General features: G+C 44.7%; 1 protein-coding gene across 1 annotated transcript in view; it reads right to left on the reverse strand.

The window, feature by feature from the left end:
• The window catches only part of EXOC5 (exocyst complex component 5), a 32669-nt gene extending 12948 nt beyond the window's left edge, over positions 1-19721 (reverse strand). Inside the window, exons 1-9 of the mRNA XM_083436103.1 lie at positions 19589-19721; positions 12043-12137; positions 10151-10298; positions 8149-8343; positions 2731-2795; positions 2120-2148; positions 1887-1996; positions 670-714; positions 437-577 (exon numbers count right to left, since the gene is read on the reverse strand). Coding sequence (XP_083292229.1) covers positions 437-577; positions 670-714; positions 1887-1996; positions 2120-2148; positions 2731-2795; positions 8149-8343; positions 10151-10298; positions 12043-12137; positions 19589-19699 — 939 coding nt within the window. The 5' untranslated portion in view covers positions 19700-19721. The remainder of the gene's footprint in view (positions 1-436; positions 578-669; positions 715-1886; positions 1997-2119; positions 2149-2730; positions 2796-8148; positions 8344-10150; positions 10299-12042; positions 12138-19588) is intronic.
• Between the last annotated feature and the right edge of the window lie 120 nt (positions 19722-19841).

Below are 19841 nucleotides of genomic sequence, written 5' to 3' on the forward strand. Positions count from 1 at the left end.
ACATCTGAAGGCAGCCCTGTTTAGGGAAGTTTTTAATGTTTAATGCTGTATTGTGTTTTTAATATCCAATTGGGAGCTGCCCAGAGTGGCTGAGGAAACCCAGCCAGATGGGCAGGGTATAAATAATAAATTATTATTATATATTATTATAATGATTAGAACCAAGCTGTGGAGTTCAAAGACTTGTACCACAAAAAGATTCTCCCACACAACTTCTATGGCATTGGGGGAGCAAGCACAGCACAGAGCCATAACTGCACAGCATATATCAAGCAATGCATTCTTGCACCAAAACACTTCAAGGTTTGTAGTAATTAAGGTTGCTACAGATAACCATTTTGAAAAGGAATGTACTACACAAAGAACACAATGAAACAACAGTAACTTGTTTGTATTTGAAGAATACTTATAATGTGCTTTTAAAAGTTCAAGTCACCTGAAGCCTGATTTCGAAGATGTTCTGGATAAGTTTGGCCATCACGGTCTCAGGGCTGCTAAATATATCGCCAACCTGCTTGTTCACGTTCTGGCAGAGGACAGTAGTATCTTCAAATATATCGTTCCTCAAGTAGGCACCCTGAGTAAGTTAGGAGAGAGTTGCCACCATTAAAATATCCATAGTTGTAAAACAATGTTATTTAGATAGATCCTTTGTAAGCAAAACCTTACCTCTTGGCACTGTTTTATATACACATCGACACAGTGGGAATAGCCCTTTTGAAAACAAAAAAAGGAATTGAAATTTAGGTACATTGCGACTACTGTTAATGACTGTTTCACATCCTGTTTTGACAAGGGCACTGGGGGAGGAACTCTGCCTCCCAGCTCTCTTTCTTTGCTTGGCCCCTGGGGAGCTCCACTTTGCCAGCAACATACTACCGGGAGTACAAAATAGCCAGGAGAACAGATGGGTCTGCTGGATGGACCATTGGTTTCTCCCCAAAAAGTGGCACTTCACTGCACATGCTAATGGCTATTTAATCTGTCAAACTCAACAGCCTCTCAGGCACATTATTTGCTTAACAAAATTGGAAGCAACAGACCTGGCACTACCCATTCAGAGTGGGGCCTTTAACACAAAAAATTCCAAACTTGCCTTGAGACAGACAAGAGAGGCATTAACACATGCCTTGAGATATATGTGCCCATTCTGCTTCCAACCAGGTGTAGTCTTGGCCACCCACTGGAGCTCATGCAGGTGATCGTACAAAGCACTTCCAAAACATACACAGTTTTGAGCCCTTTTATAGAGGAACAGAAGCCTGCAGTTGTGGGGTGGTCATTAACAATTCCTTTCTATAGGTCCCCGTGGCCTGAACTTGTACACATAAGTTTGACTCAAATAACGGAGTTCTCTGCCAACTGTAGAAATCACAACGAAGCAGCAGAGGCTCTTAGAAACAGCCGTTGCACATTTGTATGTATGTAAAGAAACAAGGAAGGAGTGTAGTTTTCATAGAGAGGCTGCTGGAAGAGAAGCTAAGAAAATAAAATGGCCCGTGCTTTCAAAGGGAGAGTAGGAAGGGAGAGCCTTGAGACGTGCCTTGCAATGGACATTCCCTGCTATCCATAAACCTGAGTGCAGCTGCCATCCATGCAGGTAAACGGTACAAAAGTCCAACATACAGGGGGCATAACAAACTGCTTTTTCCAATGGCACAATGTGCTGGGAATCGCTTTGCTGTAACCACATCATCTGGATGGATTAAGTAATGGCTGCATTCTGAAAGGCCCTGTTTTGAGCCAAATCATTCGGATACCTATTCTTCAAAACCCTTGCTGACTGGCTGAGGCTGCAGCACTATGCATGCTAGTTAGAAGTAAGTCTTCCTGAGTTCAATGGGGCTTACTCCCAGGTAAGTGTGCACAGGATTCAAACCTCTTACCTTAAAGTGAAGCAGGACTGCAGCTACTTCTCTCATCCTGTAGATCTGCCCCCTTCTTTGTGCACTGGTAAACTCCTGGATCAGTTGGCACTCCAAATCATGATACTTACCTGCATGCAAGGGGAAAAGAGGTGGGGGTATAAAATAACATTCCACAAGTTAGTGAAAAGGGAGCATTAAGGACATTTTCAAGTCAATTTAAGAAATTCGGGGCAGCAGAGAGGGGAACTTACTTGCTATTTTGGATTTTACTTCTGAAAACCTATTGACAAAATAACATTAAAATTAAAGGCTTGCACTTCAACCTTCTAGCAAAGAGCTAGCTTCACACATCACATTTTTACATTTATTTATGATTTCTACACCACCTCCCCAAGTTTCAAGGTGGTACGCAGCAGTATCTTAAAATATTATCAGAGAATCTCATATACAATATATTAAAATACATATTGAAACATCAACATACAAGAAGAAAATGCAATGGAAAAATTAGAGCAGAGTTACAGTTGTAATTATTTTTAGGTGCAGCCCTCAAAATATTTTGGCAGGAAATCAATATAACACTATGGCAATTGTCCTGTCAGCACAAGCTTTTCAGCTGGCCAGAAAGAATTATCCCCCTCTCCTCCCCCCATGTGGGCAGAAGTCCTTATGTGGGCTTCTGCTAGCAGAACTAGTTAGTTGTATTTTAATGATTTTTTTTTCACTTGAAATGTACTGTTTTGATTTCAGCTCATGACTACTCCTCTACCCCACTTTTCCCCCCTTTAAAATGATAGAAAGAGTCAGTTGAAATCCATCAGAAATCACAAAGACCATTTTACAGCTGTCAGTCATACTTCACCTGTCAAAAGGTAACTCCTGTGCTATCAGGTGCAGTTTCTGGATAATATCAGCTGCCTCTTCAATCTATTGGGAGAAGACGTACAATTTACCACAAGAGATAAACCATGCAAGCAGATCACTTGCTCCCCCAAACCAAAATCATTTCCTAATGCCCTTCTTAATGCACGGAAGTGATAGCCACCACTTATTTCTGAAAATTCCCACAATCGACAGAAAGGAACTCCCCCCCGCCCCCCGCCTCGCTCCCCCACTCCAATATTCTGAATCCTCTTCCTAAAATGAATTGCTAAGAGTTTATTTCAAGCTTTAGTTTCTTGCCTTTATTCACGAAACTTGCAATCATCTCCTTTATGGAAATGGACCAAACTAATAATTTTTGGGACATTCCTAGTTCTTAAATCTGTTGCTCCTTTTGGCACAGCTGCTGCCAGGACAGGCTAAAGTGGAGTATAATGGTTCTCTGATAAGTCAGGAGGTAAATTATTCTGTACGCACTGCAGACAGTCCTTGGGTCATGCTATCCTTTCCTCTGTATGCCTTCTCCCAATCTAAAGTGAGAGTGGTGCATGCTCTAGTTATCTCCCACTTGGACTACTGCAATGCGCTCTACATGGGGCTACCTTTGAAGGTGACCTAGAAACTGCAATTAATCCAGAATGCGGCAGTTAGACTGGTGACTGGGAGTGGCCACCAGGACCACATAACACTGGTCCTGAGAGATCTGCATTGGCTCCCATTACGTTTCCGAGCACAATTCAAAGTGTTGGTGCTGACCTTTAAAGCCCTAAATGGCCTCGGTCCTGTATGCCTGAAGGAGCGTCTCCACCCCCATTGTTCAGCCCGGACACTGAGATCCAGCGCCGAGGGCCTTCTGGCGGTTCCCTCCCTGCGAGAAGCCAAGTTACAGGGAACCAGGCAGAGGGTCTTCTCGGTAGTGGCGCCCGCCCTGTGGCAAGCCCTCCCATCAGATGTCAGGGAAATAAGCAGCTATCCTATTTTTAAAAGTCATCTGAAGGCAGCCCTGTTTAGGGAAGTTTTTAATATTTAATGCTGCATTGTTTTTAACACTCGATTGGGAGCTGCCCAGAGTGGCTGGGGAAACTCAGCCAGATGGGCAGGGTCTAAATAATAAATTATTATTATTATTGCTATACAAAATTGAGCGATGTGGACAATGGTCTCACTTGGTAGAGGGTGACTTCCCATGTTCCTCACTGGCTGACCATGGGCCAGTCACCTCCCCCTGTCTAACCTACCACAAGGGTTGGTGTGAAGATAAAATATGGGAAGAGGAAGAACACTGTAAGCCACCCTGGGCTCCATGGAAGAAGAACATGATTCAAATGTCCAAATGTTTAATCTTTGATAAGGAGAAGTTCTCAAAATAAGAGTAACCCCAGAGCTCCAATTTTTAAAAGCAAAGAGCTAACCCTGGGGTTGTATGAAGGAAACATTCACTAAGGCTGAACCAAAAACTCCAGCACTAAAAACATACTATGTATATAAAACACTTTATGCAAAATTCTAGTCTGTGTGGTGCAGAGCAAGATGGCCTTGCCTGACAAGGTGAAGCCTATGATTCATCTCTTCATGATTGCTTGTCATGACAGGCAAGGGTAGCTGAGCAGGTTTTATCACTCAGGCTAGTAAACTTCAGTGAGATTTCTAAAGCTGCGCTAAAAATAGGCAAAAATTACGGTTCTGAAAACTGCTTAGTAGGCAATCAAAACCCTTTGAAGTATAAAGTGGCCCTGCGAACACAGAGACGATTGGAGATTGGTTGTGGACAAAACCCCAAAGGGCATCCTGCGGGAAGTGATGGAAACATATTGCCGAGATCTCAGAAGGGCTTGATCTCGCAAGGCTGGGAAACAAGCTGGGGAGATGTGGCGGGAGAGCCGTTCTCCCTTGGTCTCGGAGCAAAAGCATCTTGAATCAGGCAGAGGTGCATTAAGATAATCGGGTGAAGCACACAAAACTCTCACACACACCCATTCAAACATGTGAGTAGAGGGGAAGAGATCAATGCAGTTCTATCGAGCTCTGAGGATGCTGTGGGAGCAGTACAAACAGATCACGTTGTAGGTGCATTGTAAGCAAAAGAAATTACAGTGGTGCCTCGCAAGACGAAAAGAATCCGTTCCGCGAGTCTCTTCGTCTTGCGGTTTTTTTCGTCTTGCGAAGCAAGCCCATTAGCGGATTAGCGCTATTAGTGCTATTAGCGGCTATTAGCGGCTTAAGGGATTAGCGGATTAGCTGCTAAAAGGCTATTAGCGGCTTAGATCAGCTGATAAGCGGCTTAGATCAGCTGTTCAGCGGCTTAGCGAACAGCTGTTAAGCGGCTTAGGGGCTTGGGGAAAAGGCTGGGAGGGGGGGAAAAAACCCAGGAATCGCAAGACATTTTCGTCTTGCGAAGCAAGCCCATAGCAAATTCGTTTTGCGAAGCACCTCCAAAACGGAAAACCCTTTTGTCTAGCGGGTTTTCCGTCTTGCGAGGCATTCGTCTTGCGGGGCACCACTGTAGTAAATTATATAGCTACAGATGGAAAGGGATTTCTGGATTATATAATCAAAGAGCACCTGCTAGCATAAGCCACCTCCTAGGGCAGTCTTCCCCAGCCTGGTGCACTCCAGGCGCACTGGCTGATGGGAATTGAAGGCAGTATCATAATCTATTACAAGAATGGAAACCTGTGACTCTCCAAATGTTGCTGGACTACAACTCCAATCATCCCTGACCACTGGAGCCAATGTAGTCCAGCAACATCTAGAAGGCACCAGGTTCCCCAAACCTGATCCACCAGGAGGAAGAGCCTCCACTATGGAATACTCTCTCTCAAGGACCTTACCAGTCTTCTATCAGTTTCTTATAGATTACATGTAGAACTTGTAACCCCCAGGGTTGTTAACTAGCTGTTTTTCCACTTTTGCAAACCTACACTTATTCACACCTCCTCAAAGGCAGATTTAGGGGAGTGTAACCTTAGTCATGCTGGCCACATGACCCGGAAGCTGTACACCGGCTCCCTTGGCCAATAAAGCAAGATGAGCGCCGCAAGCCCAAAGTCGGTCACGACTGGACCTAATGGTCAGGGGTCCCTATACCTTTACCTAACCAGTCTGATCACACTGGGCATGGAGCCTTCGGGATGCTGCAGGGGGTACCACAACTGTAATGTAGAATGGAAGGCAAGAGGCGCCGAATTTGGCATCACACAGGGCACTGCTGAAATTTGAGACCCCAAGGTCCACCACTGATCTCCCTCTTGTGCATGCATCAGGCTGTTCTAGCTGCTAAAGGACCAGCAAACAGAGAAGCGAATTTATTTTTATACACACACACATACGTATATATACATAATGTAAAGGCAGGGGGTTACTGCATTTACTAATGGGGAAAAGGCTTTTGACTGCATGGAATGGGAGCATGACTTTCATGGATTAAAAGCTGCTAGCACTGGAACATTTATCAACTGGTTTATCCACTGCCCTCTTCCACATATGTACAGTCATAAATGCTGATTTAACAGTGACAACTTAATTTACTTGTGAGACTAGACAAGGCGGCCCCTTGTCCTCACTTCTGTTGAAATTCAGAGCTCCTTGCTGTTATGATAAGAAACCATTCTAAAGATCAAAGGTTTAGAAATCAGCAGGAAAGAATTTAAAGTGTGCACATATGCTGACAGCGTTGCTGTTATTTCCTACTCAACCAGAACAGTCATTAAAAGATAACACCAATCAAGTTTAAAAATGAACAACAGAAGGTCCGAGGTATCATGCTTACATTTAACTAAAAGAGGAAGATGGTAACATACTGGAAATAACTCATTTCAGGCTTTAGAAAGAGCAAAAACCTGGTGGTTTTTTATAGGAACAACTAGGGAAGCTTGAAAAGAAAAATAAAATCAGATTTAGATAACTCAACTCTGCTGAAACTTGTTTTTGATGGGAGGATAACATGAACTATGATGAACATTAATTTTTGGAATGATGCAGAAAAGGAGAAAACACTGTGTTCAAAATATCAGAGTATACTTTTAGCAGGATGCTATTCCCAACCTTGTTACGATTAAAAGCTAATTAAAAGTCCCTAGGAACTTAGAAAAAATACATTTCTAGTTTCCATATAGAGCATTTGGGATAAGTTTAGGTAACAGCTATCTCCAAATCTGTTCACTGACACTCAATCTACATTTCAATGAATTTGGGAGTAGTGGATGCTTTAAAAAGTGAGAATGTTTTGGAATAAATAAGTACATGAACCCAAATGGAAATGTATGAACTGCATGAGAACATACAATCAGATTAAGGAAGCAGTAGGAGAAAATAAGCCACCTTTGTTTGAATTATTTCATATCAGAAACTTCTTAATTGAAAATATTAAGATGCTGAAAGACCTTGCAGAACATAAAAGAAGGATATAAAAAAGACACTCAAGTACTGTTACAGATATATAAAATGTTAATACAAAAGGAGAATAAAAAGTAATCTATGTATTAAAATGAGAGGGAAAGTTGGTGATAATGCTGGAGGAAAAGACTTGGGAAATATACACGGAAGAGAGTAACTCTGTATGTTTGGCCCTTAAAGAAAATTGCTACAAAAGGTTAGCTCAATGGTATTTGATGTTTGTACCGAGAAACTGGCATAAGAGTGGTTTGCAAACCAGGGTATCAAACTAGGATCTGATTGAACGTCATGGGAAACTGTGGTTTGACAAAACCTCAGTTATCTGTCCCTATGCCAGGGATGCGAGGGGAAGAGTAAGTGCTCAGGCACAAAGCTCACTCTCGATCCAGCAAAAAATAGTTTATCAAACAAGATGGCAACACTTAAACCAGGCCACAGTAAAGCTTTCAAAGCAACATCCTGGTGCAAAACAGGGAAGTCAGATTTGCAGAAAAAGACACACACATACTTATCTGCAAAATTTATTTTAACACACCTCAGTTTTCTCTGTATGTCCCCAGGAAGAGGAGGAGTACAATAACCATTCTGCAGAGCCAAAAGACGCATCCTGATAATACTTCTAGCTACAAAGAGGGATTACCCAAGAGACATATAACAGGGAAATGTTCATTCACAAGTGAGAAGAATTAGGGCAAGAGTTTCAGAAGAAGGAGAGGAAGAAGAAGAAAACACAAGAGATTTCCAAGGTATTCTAAAAAGTTCCTCTCTCAGCATTCTTCCAAGTCGCTTATGATTTTTGCAAAATGAAAAAGTGACAGCCTTGCCACATTGAGAACGGCTGAATCTGCAGGCAAATGAAGTTAATCTGTACTCCAGAACAATGGCGCTTGGACAAGTCTCTCGCTAGGGAGTCAGAGCGTGGAAAAGTTGCAGCAAGGGGTTGTAATTAGGGCAACTCAGCTTATGGTGCGCAACTTCTTTCAATTCTGCTGACGGGCCTTACCTTTTCAGGGTTGGTGAAAACGTCAGACTTCAGCTCTCCATCTAGAAACTCATTAAAGTATTTCATCAGTTTGTGAGCCTCCACTAGCCGTTGCCGCGGCGTGTTTACCCCCTCCAGCAGGTCGCCAAGGTGACAGACTTTAGTTGCCACGTAGCTGACATGCTCATCTAGCTCTTGGAAGTGTTGGAAGGCAACCTGGGAGAAGAGGGCAGACAAAGTAATAGCGGTTGTGTTTACTGTAATTAAGGAAAGTCAAGCCATTCAATAACATTCTAAAGAGCAAAAGAACAGAAGCCAATAAAGGGAAAGGTTCAGTACTCGTCCCCTCTCCAGTAAAACAGAGAAGCATCCACATAAATCAAGTTGATGAAAGTGCACCAAGTTGCATTAACTGAGCTAATTCCACTGGTATCCAGTGCGGATCTTAACAAAGATTCAGTATGGTTAGTGACTGACTGAATGACTGACTGCCTAGTTGCTCACACAGACTGATTCCAACCATTTGGTGAGGTATGCGGAATAATGCATATTATTCCACTTAAGATTAAATTTGTGTTATATAGAAGCAGCTATATCTGGCTAAATCACACAGACTATTGAGCGCTAGAATTTGGAGTTCCCCAATTGCAGATTGCTGCATAACCAGCAGGAATAGGTAATGGTTGCAGATTTAGAGGCTAATGCACTCAAAGCAACTAGAGAATAGTCGCTTGTATATAAGTACACTTAGATAGATATTAAGGTACGCTGAGCTGCCATTCTCTCACCTTCCATTCCTCCCCAATGGTGGCTGACGAGAGGCAAGAGATTGATCCCACTATCATGGTAACTACCTATCCAGAACAGTGAAGATGCCCTCTTTTGCCTAGTTGCCAATTTTTGTTATTGAAGAATGTCAAATATAACTGTTTTAGTTAATTTCCATTTGTAACACTGATCTTTAAAGCATATTATATCTATGTGTTTACTAATGTTTTATAACGTGAAATATCCTTGTATATCTATAACTGATTTTTATGCTCAGTGTTTATTCTAATGCTAAAGAGGTTAATAGTGTTTCATAGAATATGGATATTTTCTAGAATTTTTTGCATTTGCTTTTTTAATTTTAAGATGTGTCCAACTGCATTGTAAACCACTTAAGAGATTTTATTAAATATAAATGCTATATAAATTGTCCAAATAAATAAAACGTATGTCTTGAACACACACCTTCCCTTACAATAAATAACAGATACCACCCCTTCAAAATTTGTTTGCAGTTAGGTGTGTGGGAAGGCAGTGACAATTGCAGAGAGACTGTTAGTGTGTGCCTCTACCACTCCTAGGTTGGACATTCAAAGGACAAAAATTACCGTATTTTTCGCCCCATAGGACGCACTTTTCCCCCTCCAAAAATGAAGGGGAAATGTGTGTGCGTCCTATGGGGCAAATGCAGGCTTTCGCTGAAGCCTGGAGAGCGAGAGGCGTCGGTGAGCACCAACCCCTCTCGCTCTCCAGGCTTCAGGAAGCTATCCGCAAGCCTTGGGAGCCCGGCGGGAGTGCCCGCCGGGCTCCCAAGGCTTGCGGGCAGCAGCCTGCAGCCCGAAGCATGGGGCGCACAACCTCGCCATCGCTCTTGGGCTTCCCCCGCCCCCAGCCCCGCAAGCAAGCTCCGGGAGCGATGGCGAGGTTGAGCGCAACCTTGCCTTTGCTCCTGGACCCCCAGTCCCGAGGCTAAAAACGAAGCCAGGACAGCTAGCGGGATCCATCCCGCTCACTGTAATGGCTTCTTTGCTCTTTGGGGCTCGGGGGGGGGGGATAATTTTTTTTCTTTATTTCCCCCCCCCAAAAAAAATAAGTGCACCCTATGGGCTGGTGTGCCCTATAGGGCGAAAAATATGGTACATCAAAACCTGATGTATAAGCTTAGGACACAATCTAGCACAAGTTCTCCCATGCAAAATAAACTGAAACGATGAGAGAGTACTGCAAGGATGTGAACTGAGCCCTGACTTCTTACCTGGTTGCTCTTCTGCAACTCTTGAACCTTCTTGGCAAATTCCTTGGCTTCTCTCTGGACTTGCTGCTCTAACTTCTCCACTCTTCTCTGGATTCTTTCATCTAGCAACTTGAGTTCATTGATATGATTCACAAATTCTTCTTGTAATCTGAAAGGTTTTGTATGAAGGGTTTGGGAAAGCAGATTGCAGTATCGTGATGACACTGTGTGATTGGTGTTACCAAATACCGTATTTTTCACCCCATAGGACGCACCTAGTTTTTTGGGGGGGGAAATAAAGGGGAAATTTTTTTCCTTTATTTCCCCCCCCCCAAAAAAAAAACCAGGTCGGGGAATGCAAATCAGGTCGGGGGATAGCGGGATGGCGGCGCTCCGCCTTCCCGCTGTCCCCCGAGCTTGTGGGGCTGGCGCTGGGGAGAAGCGCGCTCCCTAGGCTGCGGATGTCTGCCCGAAGCGCGGGGCGCTCTGTTTCAGCGTGCAACGCGCTCCGTGCAGCAGGCTGCTATCCGCAGCCTAGGGAGCCCTACGGGAACTCCCGCGTGCTCCCCAGGCTCGCTGATAGCTTCCTGAAGCCTGGAGAGCGAGAGGGGTCGGTGCGCACCGACCCCTCTCCCTCTCCAAGCTTCAGCGAAAGCCTGCATTCGCCCTATAGGACGCATACAGATTTCCCCTTCATTTTTGGAAGGGAAAAAGTGTGTCCTATAGGGCAAAAAATATGGTAGTTCTGAAGGCACTGGTGAAGGAACATCAGTACTGAAATGCTTAAAAACACACACCACACAACTGAACTTCTACAGATCATCTTCATTTTATTATAAGCATTTCTGTCCTAACCTTCCCCTGTATCCCAAAAACTTCAGTCCCTAGTCTAATTGAAGTCTTCTTGCAGGATCCTAATTTGTCCAAAGTGATACTTTCACAGCACACTTCTGGCCCTGAATGAGTTTAGATAAGGACAACCATACAAGTTTACCCCATTAAAAAAACAAAACTAGGCTTCACATAGCGGGTCATCCCCACACCGTAAGTCTAGCAAGTACATAGACCAGGAAAAACCTTGGGACACCCAAAGACCTTTCATGCAAACATGTGGGTGCACAGTTGTATAAAACAGGGATCCCAAACTGGTCAAAAGACACACAGAGTCCCACGTCCCAGTTAAAGGATTTCAAAAGGATTTAGAAAGGCCTCTGGACCTAGTGAAGAACTAGGTTCAAGGTCCAAAGCCATTTAAGCCTGGCAGCCTTTATGTCCAGCTATGCACCTGAATAAGCTACCCTGCCAACCTTAAAAACAGCAAAAACAAACTCTAGAGGAATTGGGAAAATAAGACAGCCATGAGAAAATCGATCTGCTTATTAAAATGGATTAAAAGAATGTTGTGAAATGGCACTTAACCTTATCAAAATACCCCTATTCACTCCATTGCACCAACACCTAGCAATTATGTCATATTGAATTCTATACTAAACTAGCAACTTGCAAGAATTGGTCAAGTATAGCAGTTTAGGGATTAATCCTCCAAGTTCCTTAACCATGCTCTTAATGTTACTTGCAGAAGCCAAAATGGCCATGTCAATAAGCCACGTAAGACCCGTTCCTTCGCCAATATGGGCTTTCAGAAGAAAACTTCTCCCTTTCTCCCGTTTACTTCTTTCTTTCTACGTTATACTTTCTCAACCCCCTTTCTACCCTCAACACGCTATTCTGAAAACCACCTAAGGAGCTTGCATGGGGGGGGGCGGGCATGGAGGAGGGGGTGTCATAGGGATCCAGCGGCTTTCGCAGCTGGTGTTTATTGGGTACTTATATGATTCGCACAGCGCTTGCTCTTTGTTAAGGGGTGGTTAAAACTGTTCATTGTGCGGCTGGATTATGCGGCTGGATTTTACCTTTTGGGATCAAAAGCTTCCACGCTACTTCGGGAACCTCCGCCAGGAGTCCTCCACGCCAGGCGTTCAATGTACTCATCTGCCACAAAGGGCTCCTAACCACACAAGAAAAAAATCACTTTTTTTTTACAGCAAGCCACAGCAGGAAGTGCAAGATACATATTGTTTACACCTCGCTGAGTGAAAGCGGCTAAAAGCTTTTTCTGCAGTGAATGCTTTACAAGCCATAGATAATAGGGCCAGTGGCACTTTACACATTTGGGCACGTAATCTAAAAATTAGGCATTTTGAATATAGTGAACATCTCGTTCAGCGCTTGCAGAACTGGCCCGCTATAAGCAGCGGCTCCCAGCCTTTTACACTCCAGGACTTGTCATTCACTTCAAAGCCCAATCAGGATCTAGGCCCAATACATTCAAGAGTGTGCTCACTCAGTGGTGACGCTAGAGATTTGTACACACAGGGACCTTCCAATCCATCAGCTCAGAGAGAGGCTGGATTAGACAAGGAAAGTCGCAAGCTGTTCCCTTAAGTTCGTCAGCCTCCGCTATCAACTTCCCACACTCTAATCATGTGCCTTTCTGCCACGCAGCTCCTTATGGGTGGAGAGGCCGTATCTCGGTTGTAGGGGAGCACGCTCTGAATGCGCAAAGGGCCGGGCTCAGTGCCACCATTTCCATTTACGAAGATCTCAGGAAGCCTCTTTCCTTGCCTGTTCCTTCACTGCTGTGAGTCTCACCTGCCACCCCACATTATTCATTTACCTGTCCCAAACCCTGAGCACATTCCTATCTTCATGTGTATTGTAGACTTCATAGGAAGACTGTATCCCTTCTGTATGACACCAGGAACACACTCTGTTTACTTTTAGAGGGTTTTTACATTTACAAAATTAATAATAATAATAATAATAATAATAATAATAATAATAATAGGTTTCTAATCCACCCTTCACCACAAGGTCCAAGGGCAGGTTACAGCAATTCGAAAGTCAGTATTAAAAACAGCTTAAAATAAATTACAGATCAGTCCTACACAGAGTTGTAGCAGCTCATCAAGAATAGATCTTATGGGTTTTTTAAAAAATTAATTGCAATATATTTTTTCAAAAAAGGAATAAAATGAAAAAAAAGCAAAGAAAATGTAATCTTATGTCTTTGAGCTAGTTTAAAAACCTAGATTACTGGAAAGTGATATGAGGTTTTAAAAACATGATATTGAGGGCGAAAGCAATAAGCCATCTTTTTCCAAATTCAAAGTGCTCAGAGGCCACAAGCAGTTTTTTATTCCAGGCATTTTTTAAATCAGTGCCAAGCGTTAGCACCTTGAAAAACAATACCTGACTAGATAGACAAGTTATTCCACACCTACAGTGCACTGAAGTTATACCACAAGTTTGTTCTGTTTAGTGGCAAAGCCAAGCCTCTCCTTTGGTTTAACTTGTCTTTTTAGCATTCCATTGCTACATTTGTTTGCAATGCAATTGTTCCATGCTGCATAGAGATTTTTTAAAAAACAAAATGGTAGACATGGTCACCACACAGTTTTAAATCACAAGTTCAGAAACCCATTATGAATTTCGTATCTGATTCAAAGCGACAATATAGATCATAAGAATGAGACCATTGTGAAATTTGGTATGGACGTTTGCAAACATTTCCAGAGGAGTAACCATGTTAGGCTCTTGCAGCAAAAACAATCAGAGAGTCTTGTACCACCGTAAAAACTACGTCATAATACAGTGGTGCCCCGCAAGACGAATGCCTCGCAAGACGGAAAACCCGTTAGACGAAAGGGTTTTCCGTTTTGGAGGTGCTTCGCAAAACAAATTTGCTATGGGCTTGCTCCGCAAGACGAAAATGTCTTGCGATTCCTGGAGGTTTTTTTTCGCTCCCTGCCCCCTTTTTCTAAGGCACTAAGCTGCTAATAGCCTTTTAGCAGCTAATCCGCTAATCCCTTAAGCCTTTAATAGCCGCTAATAGCCGCTAAATCGCTAATAGCGCTAATCCGCTAATGGGCTTGTTTCGCAAGAAGAGACTCACGGAACGGATTCTTTTCGTCTTGCGAGACACCACTGTAAATTCGTTAGTCTCCAAGGAGCCACAAGGCTCTTTGATCACATTTACAAAACTTTTTTCTGTTTATAGTTCAAGTACCTGTTGGACCCCCGTTTTAAAAAACCTGCTAGATCAGACAACAGGCCTACCTAGTCCTGTGTCCTGTTTCCCAACCAGACGCCCACAAGCAAAGTGTTGAAACGCGCCTCTTGAACAAGGTGTATTGCCTAAGTGGCATCTGCACCCCGTAGAGTCTTTCACCACGCAAGTGTGATGTGCAATTCCCTCCTCAACAGAGATTGTCTGATCACTATTATTAATACTCTACTAACCTATGTGGATTGGACTCCTGCAATGTGTTGTTATATGGGACTGCCTCTGAAGACTTCTTGGAAACCTCGGTTAACACAAAGTGCAGCTGCCACGCTGCTAACTGGGAGCAGCTTTAGGGAAGGTAGCTCAGCAGGTCTCTTAAACAGACACCAGCTGTCAGTCCATTTCAGCATGAGCGTTTGTTCATCTTCTGAGACCCTCCTCTTGGTCCTTGTGCTATGTGACGTTAGGCAGGTGGTGACTGGGGAGAGGGTGCTCTTGGCTGTGAAGCTCTGTCAATGCTCGCCCCAGAGACACTTGCCTGGTGCCATCCTTGATGTATTTTCAGCAGCAGGCAAATGCTTTTTTGTTTTCCTAGGGGCAATCCGGCATGTTTTATATCCGTCAGTTTTAGTTTTATGGATTTACTGATTTCACTGGCCCCTGGGTATTGCTTCTAAGATCTGAACAGATTTAACATAGTGTTTTATTGTTTGAACAGCATGCCACTCTGAGAGACATGTACCACAATCACATGTGAGTCAACAAAGCAAAAAGGTTGCTTCCAGACCTGGGTTTATGGTTAGATTGGTGCTCCTCAAGTGTGCAAGCTCACAGTGTCCAAACAACATTATTAGCATAAAAGCCAGCCTGAACTCCCCCCCCCCCAAAAAAATTAAGCCAGATTTACCCTTTCTGAAGAAAACCCAACATGCTAAAAAAAGTCCTGTTGCCAGCATCCCATCTGCAATATCCAAATACCCATTTACAATATTAAGTCCCCATCTGGAAGTACCCAAAGCCTTACTGAGTGACCAGGACTTACTCCCAGGTAAGTATGCCTAGGATTATGGCCTTACACTGAAGGGATGTCTATATGTTTCATAAATAAATATTCTGGGTGGGTTAGAACACAAATGAAGCACAATGAAGTGGGAAGCAAGCCACCAAATGATAGTCGATGTGCTGGCCAAGGTCCACTGTAATCATGAACTACTTTTTAAAATGGATGGAAACATAGCACAAAAGGAATCATAAATATGCCCAAACTGAACATCACCTGGAACATTTATGATATAATGCAGAGGAGGAATGTTTATTCCAATGGAAGGTCAATTTCTTCTGTACACCTGCCAACTGTGAGAACATTCCACACTGCCCACTTTTTCTGTAATCTAGCAACAACACATACAGTGGTGCCTCGCAAGACGAAAAGAATCCGTTCCGGGAGTCTTTTCGTCTTGCGGTTTTTTCGTCTTGCGAAGCAAGCCCATTGACGGAGTAGCGCTATTAGCGCTATTGGCTAAAAAAGGGCTAAAAACGGCTTTTTTAGGGGGGGGGTTAGCGGTTTTGCTGCTAAAATGCTTTTAGCAGCTTAGCGATTCAGAATAAGGGGTTTTGGAGCAAAAAAAAAAAATCGATTTTTTTCGTCATTTTTCGTCTTGCGAAGCGCCTCTGCAGACGGAAAACCCTTTCATCTTGCGGGTTTTCCGTCTTGCGAGGCATTCGTCCTGCGGGGCACCACTGTATTGCATTGCTAGCTAATGGGGCTGCCTGCAAAACTGGAAGACTCTGTATGGCCTACACTTAATTGTAAAGCCAGCAATCATGCCAAAAGTTCTTTAAAACTTTTGGCAAGTGGCATATTGTCTACCACAGTGGTACATTTACAGTGCAACCCTAACCATTACTCAGAAATTAAGCCCAACTGAATTCAGGAGACACACTCTCCAGCTAAGTACGCAGAGCGCCACAGACCTAGAGATCCAAGGTTCACATTCTCTGGAAACCTCTTTGTATTTAAGGATGGCTGATAGATCTGCACAGATGAAATCATCTGTTTTCCCCTCTCTTCCACTAATCACAGAGGTCATGTTACAGTACGATGAGTGCATGCCAGTGTTACATTATGTCTGGGTTACTCAAACTGCCTGGCAGGCCAGTCCCTAGGCATTTGAACTGCCATTTGAACCATCACACAATGAATGCAATCTTCCTTTCACTGCTGCTACTTCTGGTGATTATGCTTCCTTAGCATTCCTCCCATTTACAGATAAATACTGCAGCGTTCACAGCATCATAGAACTGTAGAGTTGGAAGGGACCCCGGGGGTCATCTATTCCAACCCTCTGCTATGCAGGAATCAATTCAGAGGAAACTACAAAGGAAGTGGAAGGAAATGGAGGCAGGGTAAAACAAGGAATGGGTTCAAGGTTCTTTTGGTTGCATGTGCTTAGGCCAAGTTACAGGCACAGTTACAGTCAGGCTCTGGAATTGGGGGTTGTTCCCCTGTGCATCTTCACGCTTGTTCACAACGAAAACCACCTCACAGATTCTGGTACAAACTGAAACAAAGGGATATAAATTTAACAGACCAGCTGAGGCTATTTAACGTGCCTTGCTTTTATCGTATATATTATCTTTAAGTTGGAAGGTGCTTGGGGCCACTTCATGGGCTGAAATGTGGAGGAGAAATGTTTACATAAATTAATAAAATATGGCAGCTGCTTCTTGTAGCCTGTAAACATAAACACATGCATCCGTTTGCAGGGTATTTCAAAGAAACGTGTCTGGCCTAAGGTGCGACTGGTCACTTTGTTTAGCCAGTCTCTTTCCTAGCAGGGCTCCTGTCCTTGAACAGCTACAGAAGTGGAGGAAATGCAGCAAATGAAATCCCATCTCCATGCTGGCTGCACTTCTGCCTGAAATGCAGCTGTTATGGGCCCAAGGGGAAGAAAAGCCAAGAAAAGCCAAGAAAATAAAGAGTGGCAACCATAGACCATCTCTTAATACAAATCAGTATAAGACTTCTTCGGCAGCTTAGGGCTGCAAAGAATACTCAAGGCCAGAGCAGTGGAGGCTGTTCCAACAGGGCAGATGGGGAGCTGCCCCACCAGCCCCCACCTGCCTGCCTTCTTACTTACAAGCACTGGCTGTCAGCCTCCTCCTCCTTAGTCGGCTGCCTTTGGAGAACCCATCAGGGAAGAGGATAGAGATGAAACTGGAATTTGTTGGTTCTTTCTGACCTGGCCTCCTTGCTTTCTGCCCTTTCAGTCCCGTCAGCACTGGGCTAGGGATAGTTCAATGCCCTGATTACCTCAATATTGGAGGAAAGTGAGCTAAGACATCATTTATCAAACTCTTAAGACCTTTCCCCTCCAATAAAAATAACCTTAGAAGTTCTACAACAGTATTTTGGGGGGAACAGTAGCAATGCCACCAGTTCCGGGGGGGAAATTGCCTATTACTGTATTATTATTATTATTATTACTGTTATTATTGTTGTTCTGAATTTGTCTCTCTGGCTAAACTTCATCATCTTTGCAGACACAACCCAAAGAAGCATCTCACCCACCCCACTACACCTCCAAAAGAGTGGCTCCCCAATTTCCACCCAATATTCACAATCTCTCGCTCCTCATTCGCCCTGTGCCACACATGAGGCTTCCCAATTTGTTATTATTATTTAATCCTAGTAAAACATCAACACCAACAGCTGCATGACAAGCAAATAACCCAGCAGGAGAATCTTTTGCCTGTCGCTGCATCTCCATCTCAGGGAGGGGGGGGTCATTTCTCCATTTCAGGTGGCTGTCAAAGTAAGGGGTGAGGGGAAAGTCCAGGTACTAGACACTTTTAACCCCCCCCCCAAAAAAATCCTTTCCCCTCTAAAACCAACCTTATGCCTCCCTATTTCTGACCTAACAGACACAAGATATTATCCCACTACATCGCTGACAGCTACTCCCCCCCACCTTCCCCTGCAAAACACACACCCATTTTGCTCTCCCCAGAGACCCTCGTTACCCCACTTCCACCACCGCTTGCCATTCCTTCCCTCTCCCCCTCAGTGATACTCCCCCTCCCCAAAATCAGCTCAACCTAAACCCTCTTCCTCCCTCAGCAGACATGGAAAAAGGCAGGTTTATAGACAAAGGAGCATGCCATTTGCACCCCTTTGCCGCCTGAGGCTAGGACTTTGCCCATCTTCCTCTCCCCTCATCTCCATGTATGAACTTAATAGGGTTTTGCTTATTTTTTGCTTGCTACTATTATTATTGTTATTTGCTTCCTATTCTTGCTATGTTGTTGTATAGATTATAAACGCTTGTTAATAGATTATAGACAGATCATATGATTTGTTAATCATATGACATTTGCTTTAATTCTGGTGTTTTGTTCATTTCTTAGGTGTTGCTTTGTCAACAGCGTTTTCCGCAGGTTGCGACTGCTTCTCCGGCGATTTGTTAACTATTCTGTATGATTTTTGCTGCGTTTGTGACATTCTACGCTGCTATCACTCATTGTCCGTAAGCCGCTCCGGGATTCGTGTGAACGAAAAGCAGTATAGAAAATGCAATAGCTAAATCAATGAAACCGACCCCTTGTCACGCTGCTTGCCTTCAATACTTCACTCCCTGGAGGGACAAGACCACCCCACCCCCCAAGGAAACAATCTGCCTATTTCCTCACCTCAAAGAAAACACGCCCTCCCTAGGGGGTGCCCCATTGCAGAAGAGGGGGCATCACCCCACATGGTATCATCCCAAATAATACCACCCCACATGAGAAGAGGGATATCCCCCACACATGAGGAGATGGGGTGCCACCCCACATGAGGAAAGGGTGTGCCCCCCACATGAGAAGAGGGATATCCCCCCCACATGATAGGGGGTGTCACCCCACATGAGAAGATGGATATCACCCCCCCCACATGAGAGGGGTGCCACCCACATGAGAAGGATATCACCCCACATGACGAGAGGAGGAATCCCCCCATGATAGGGGGTGCCACCCCACTGAGAAGATGGATATCCCCCCACATGAGGAGAGGTTGTGCCACCCCACATGAGAAGAGGGATACCCCCCACATGATAGGGGGTGCCACTCCACATGAGAAGATGAATATCCCCCCCACATGAGGAGAGGGGGTGCCACCCCACATGAGGAAAGGTTGTGCCCCCCACATAAGAAGAGGGATACCCCCATGATGAGAGGAACATCCCCCCACATGAGAGGGAGACATGCCCCACCCCATGAGGTGGAGAGGGGAGCGGGCATCACCCCACACACCCCATTCTCTCTCGCCCCCCCCATCTTGCCCCAGTGACAGCTCCCTCTCTCCTCCCACCTCACCCCGCCCCCTTACCTCCGGGGGGCGCCCCCCAACCCCTCACCTCGAAGAGCTCGGGCGTGACGGCCGCCATGGCGCCCGTCCCTGCTCCGTCGCCGTCCCTCAGCCGCCCCCGCAGGCCCGCCACCCGCCGCCCGGACCAGGCCTCCTCCATGGCCTCTCTCGGCGGCGGCCGAGTCCCGAGCTCTCCTCCTCCTGCCGCTGCTCCTCCTCCGCCGGAAACCGTCCCTCACCAGGCCGCGGCTGGGCGCTTCCCCGGCTCCTCGGGGCCTGCGAGGCGGCTCCGCCCAGGCAGA

Source organism: Podarcis tiliguerta (assembly GCF_965153285.1).
Source record: "Podarcis tiliguerta genome assembly, chromosome: 1".
NCBI classification, from domain to species: Eukaryota; Metazoa; Chordata; class Lepidosauria; order Squamata; family Lacertidae; genus Podarcis; species Podarcis tiliguerta.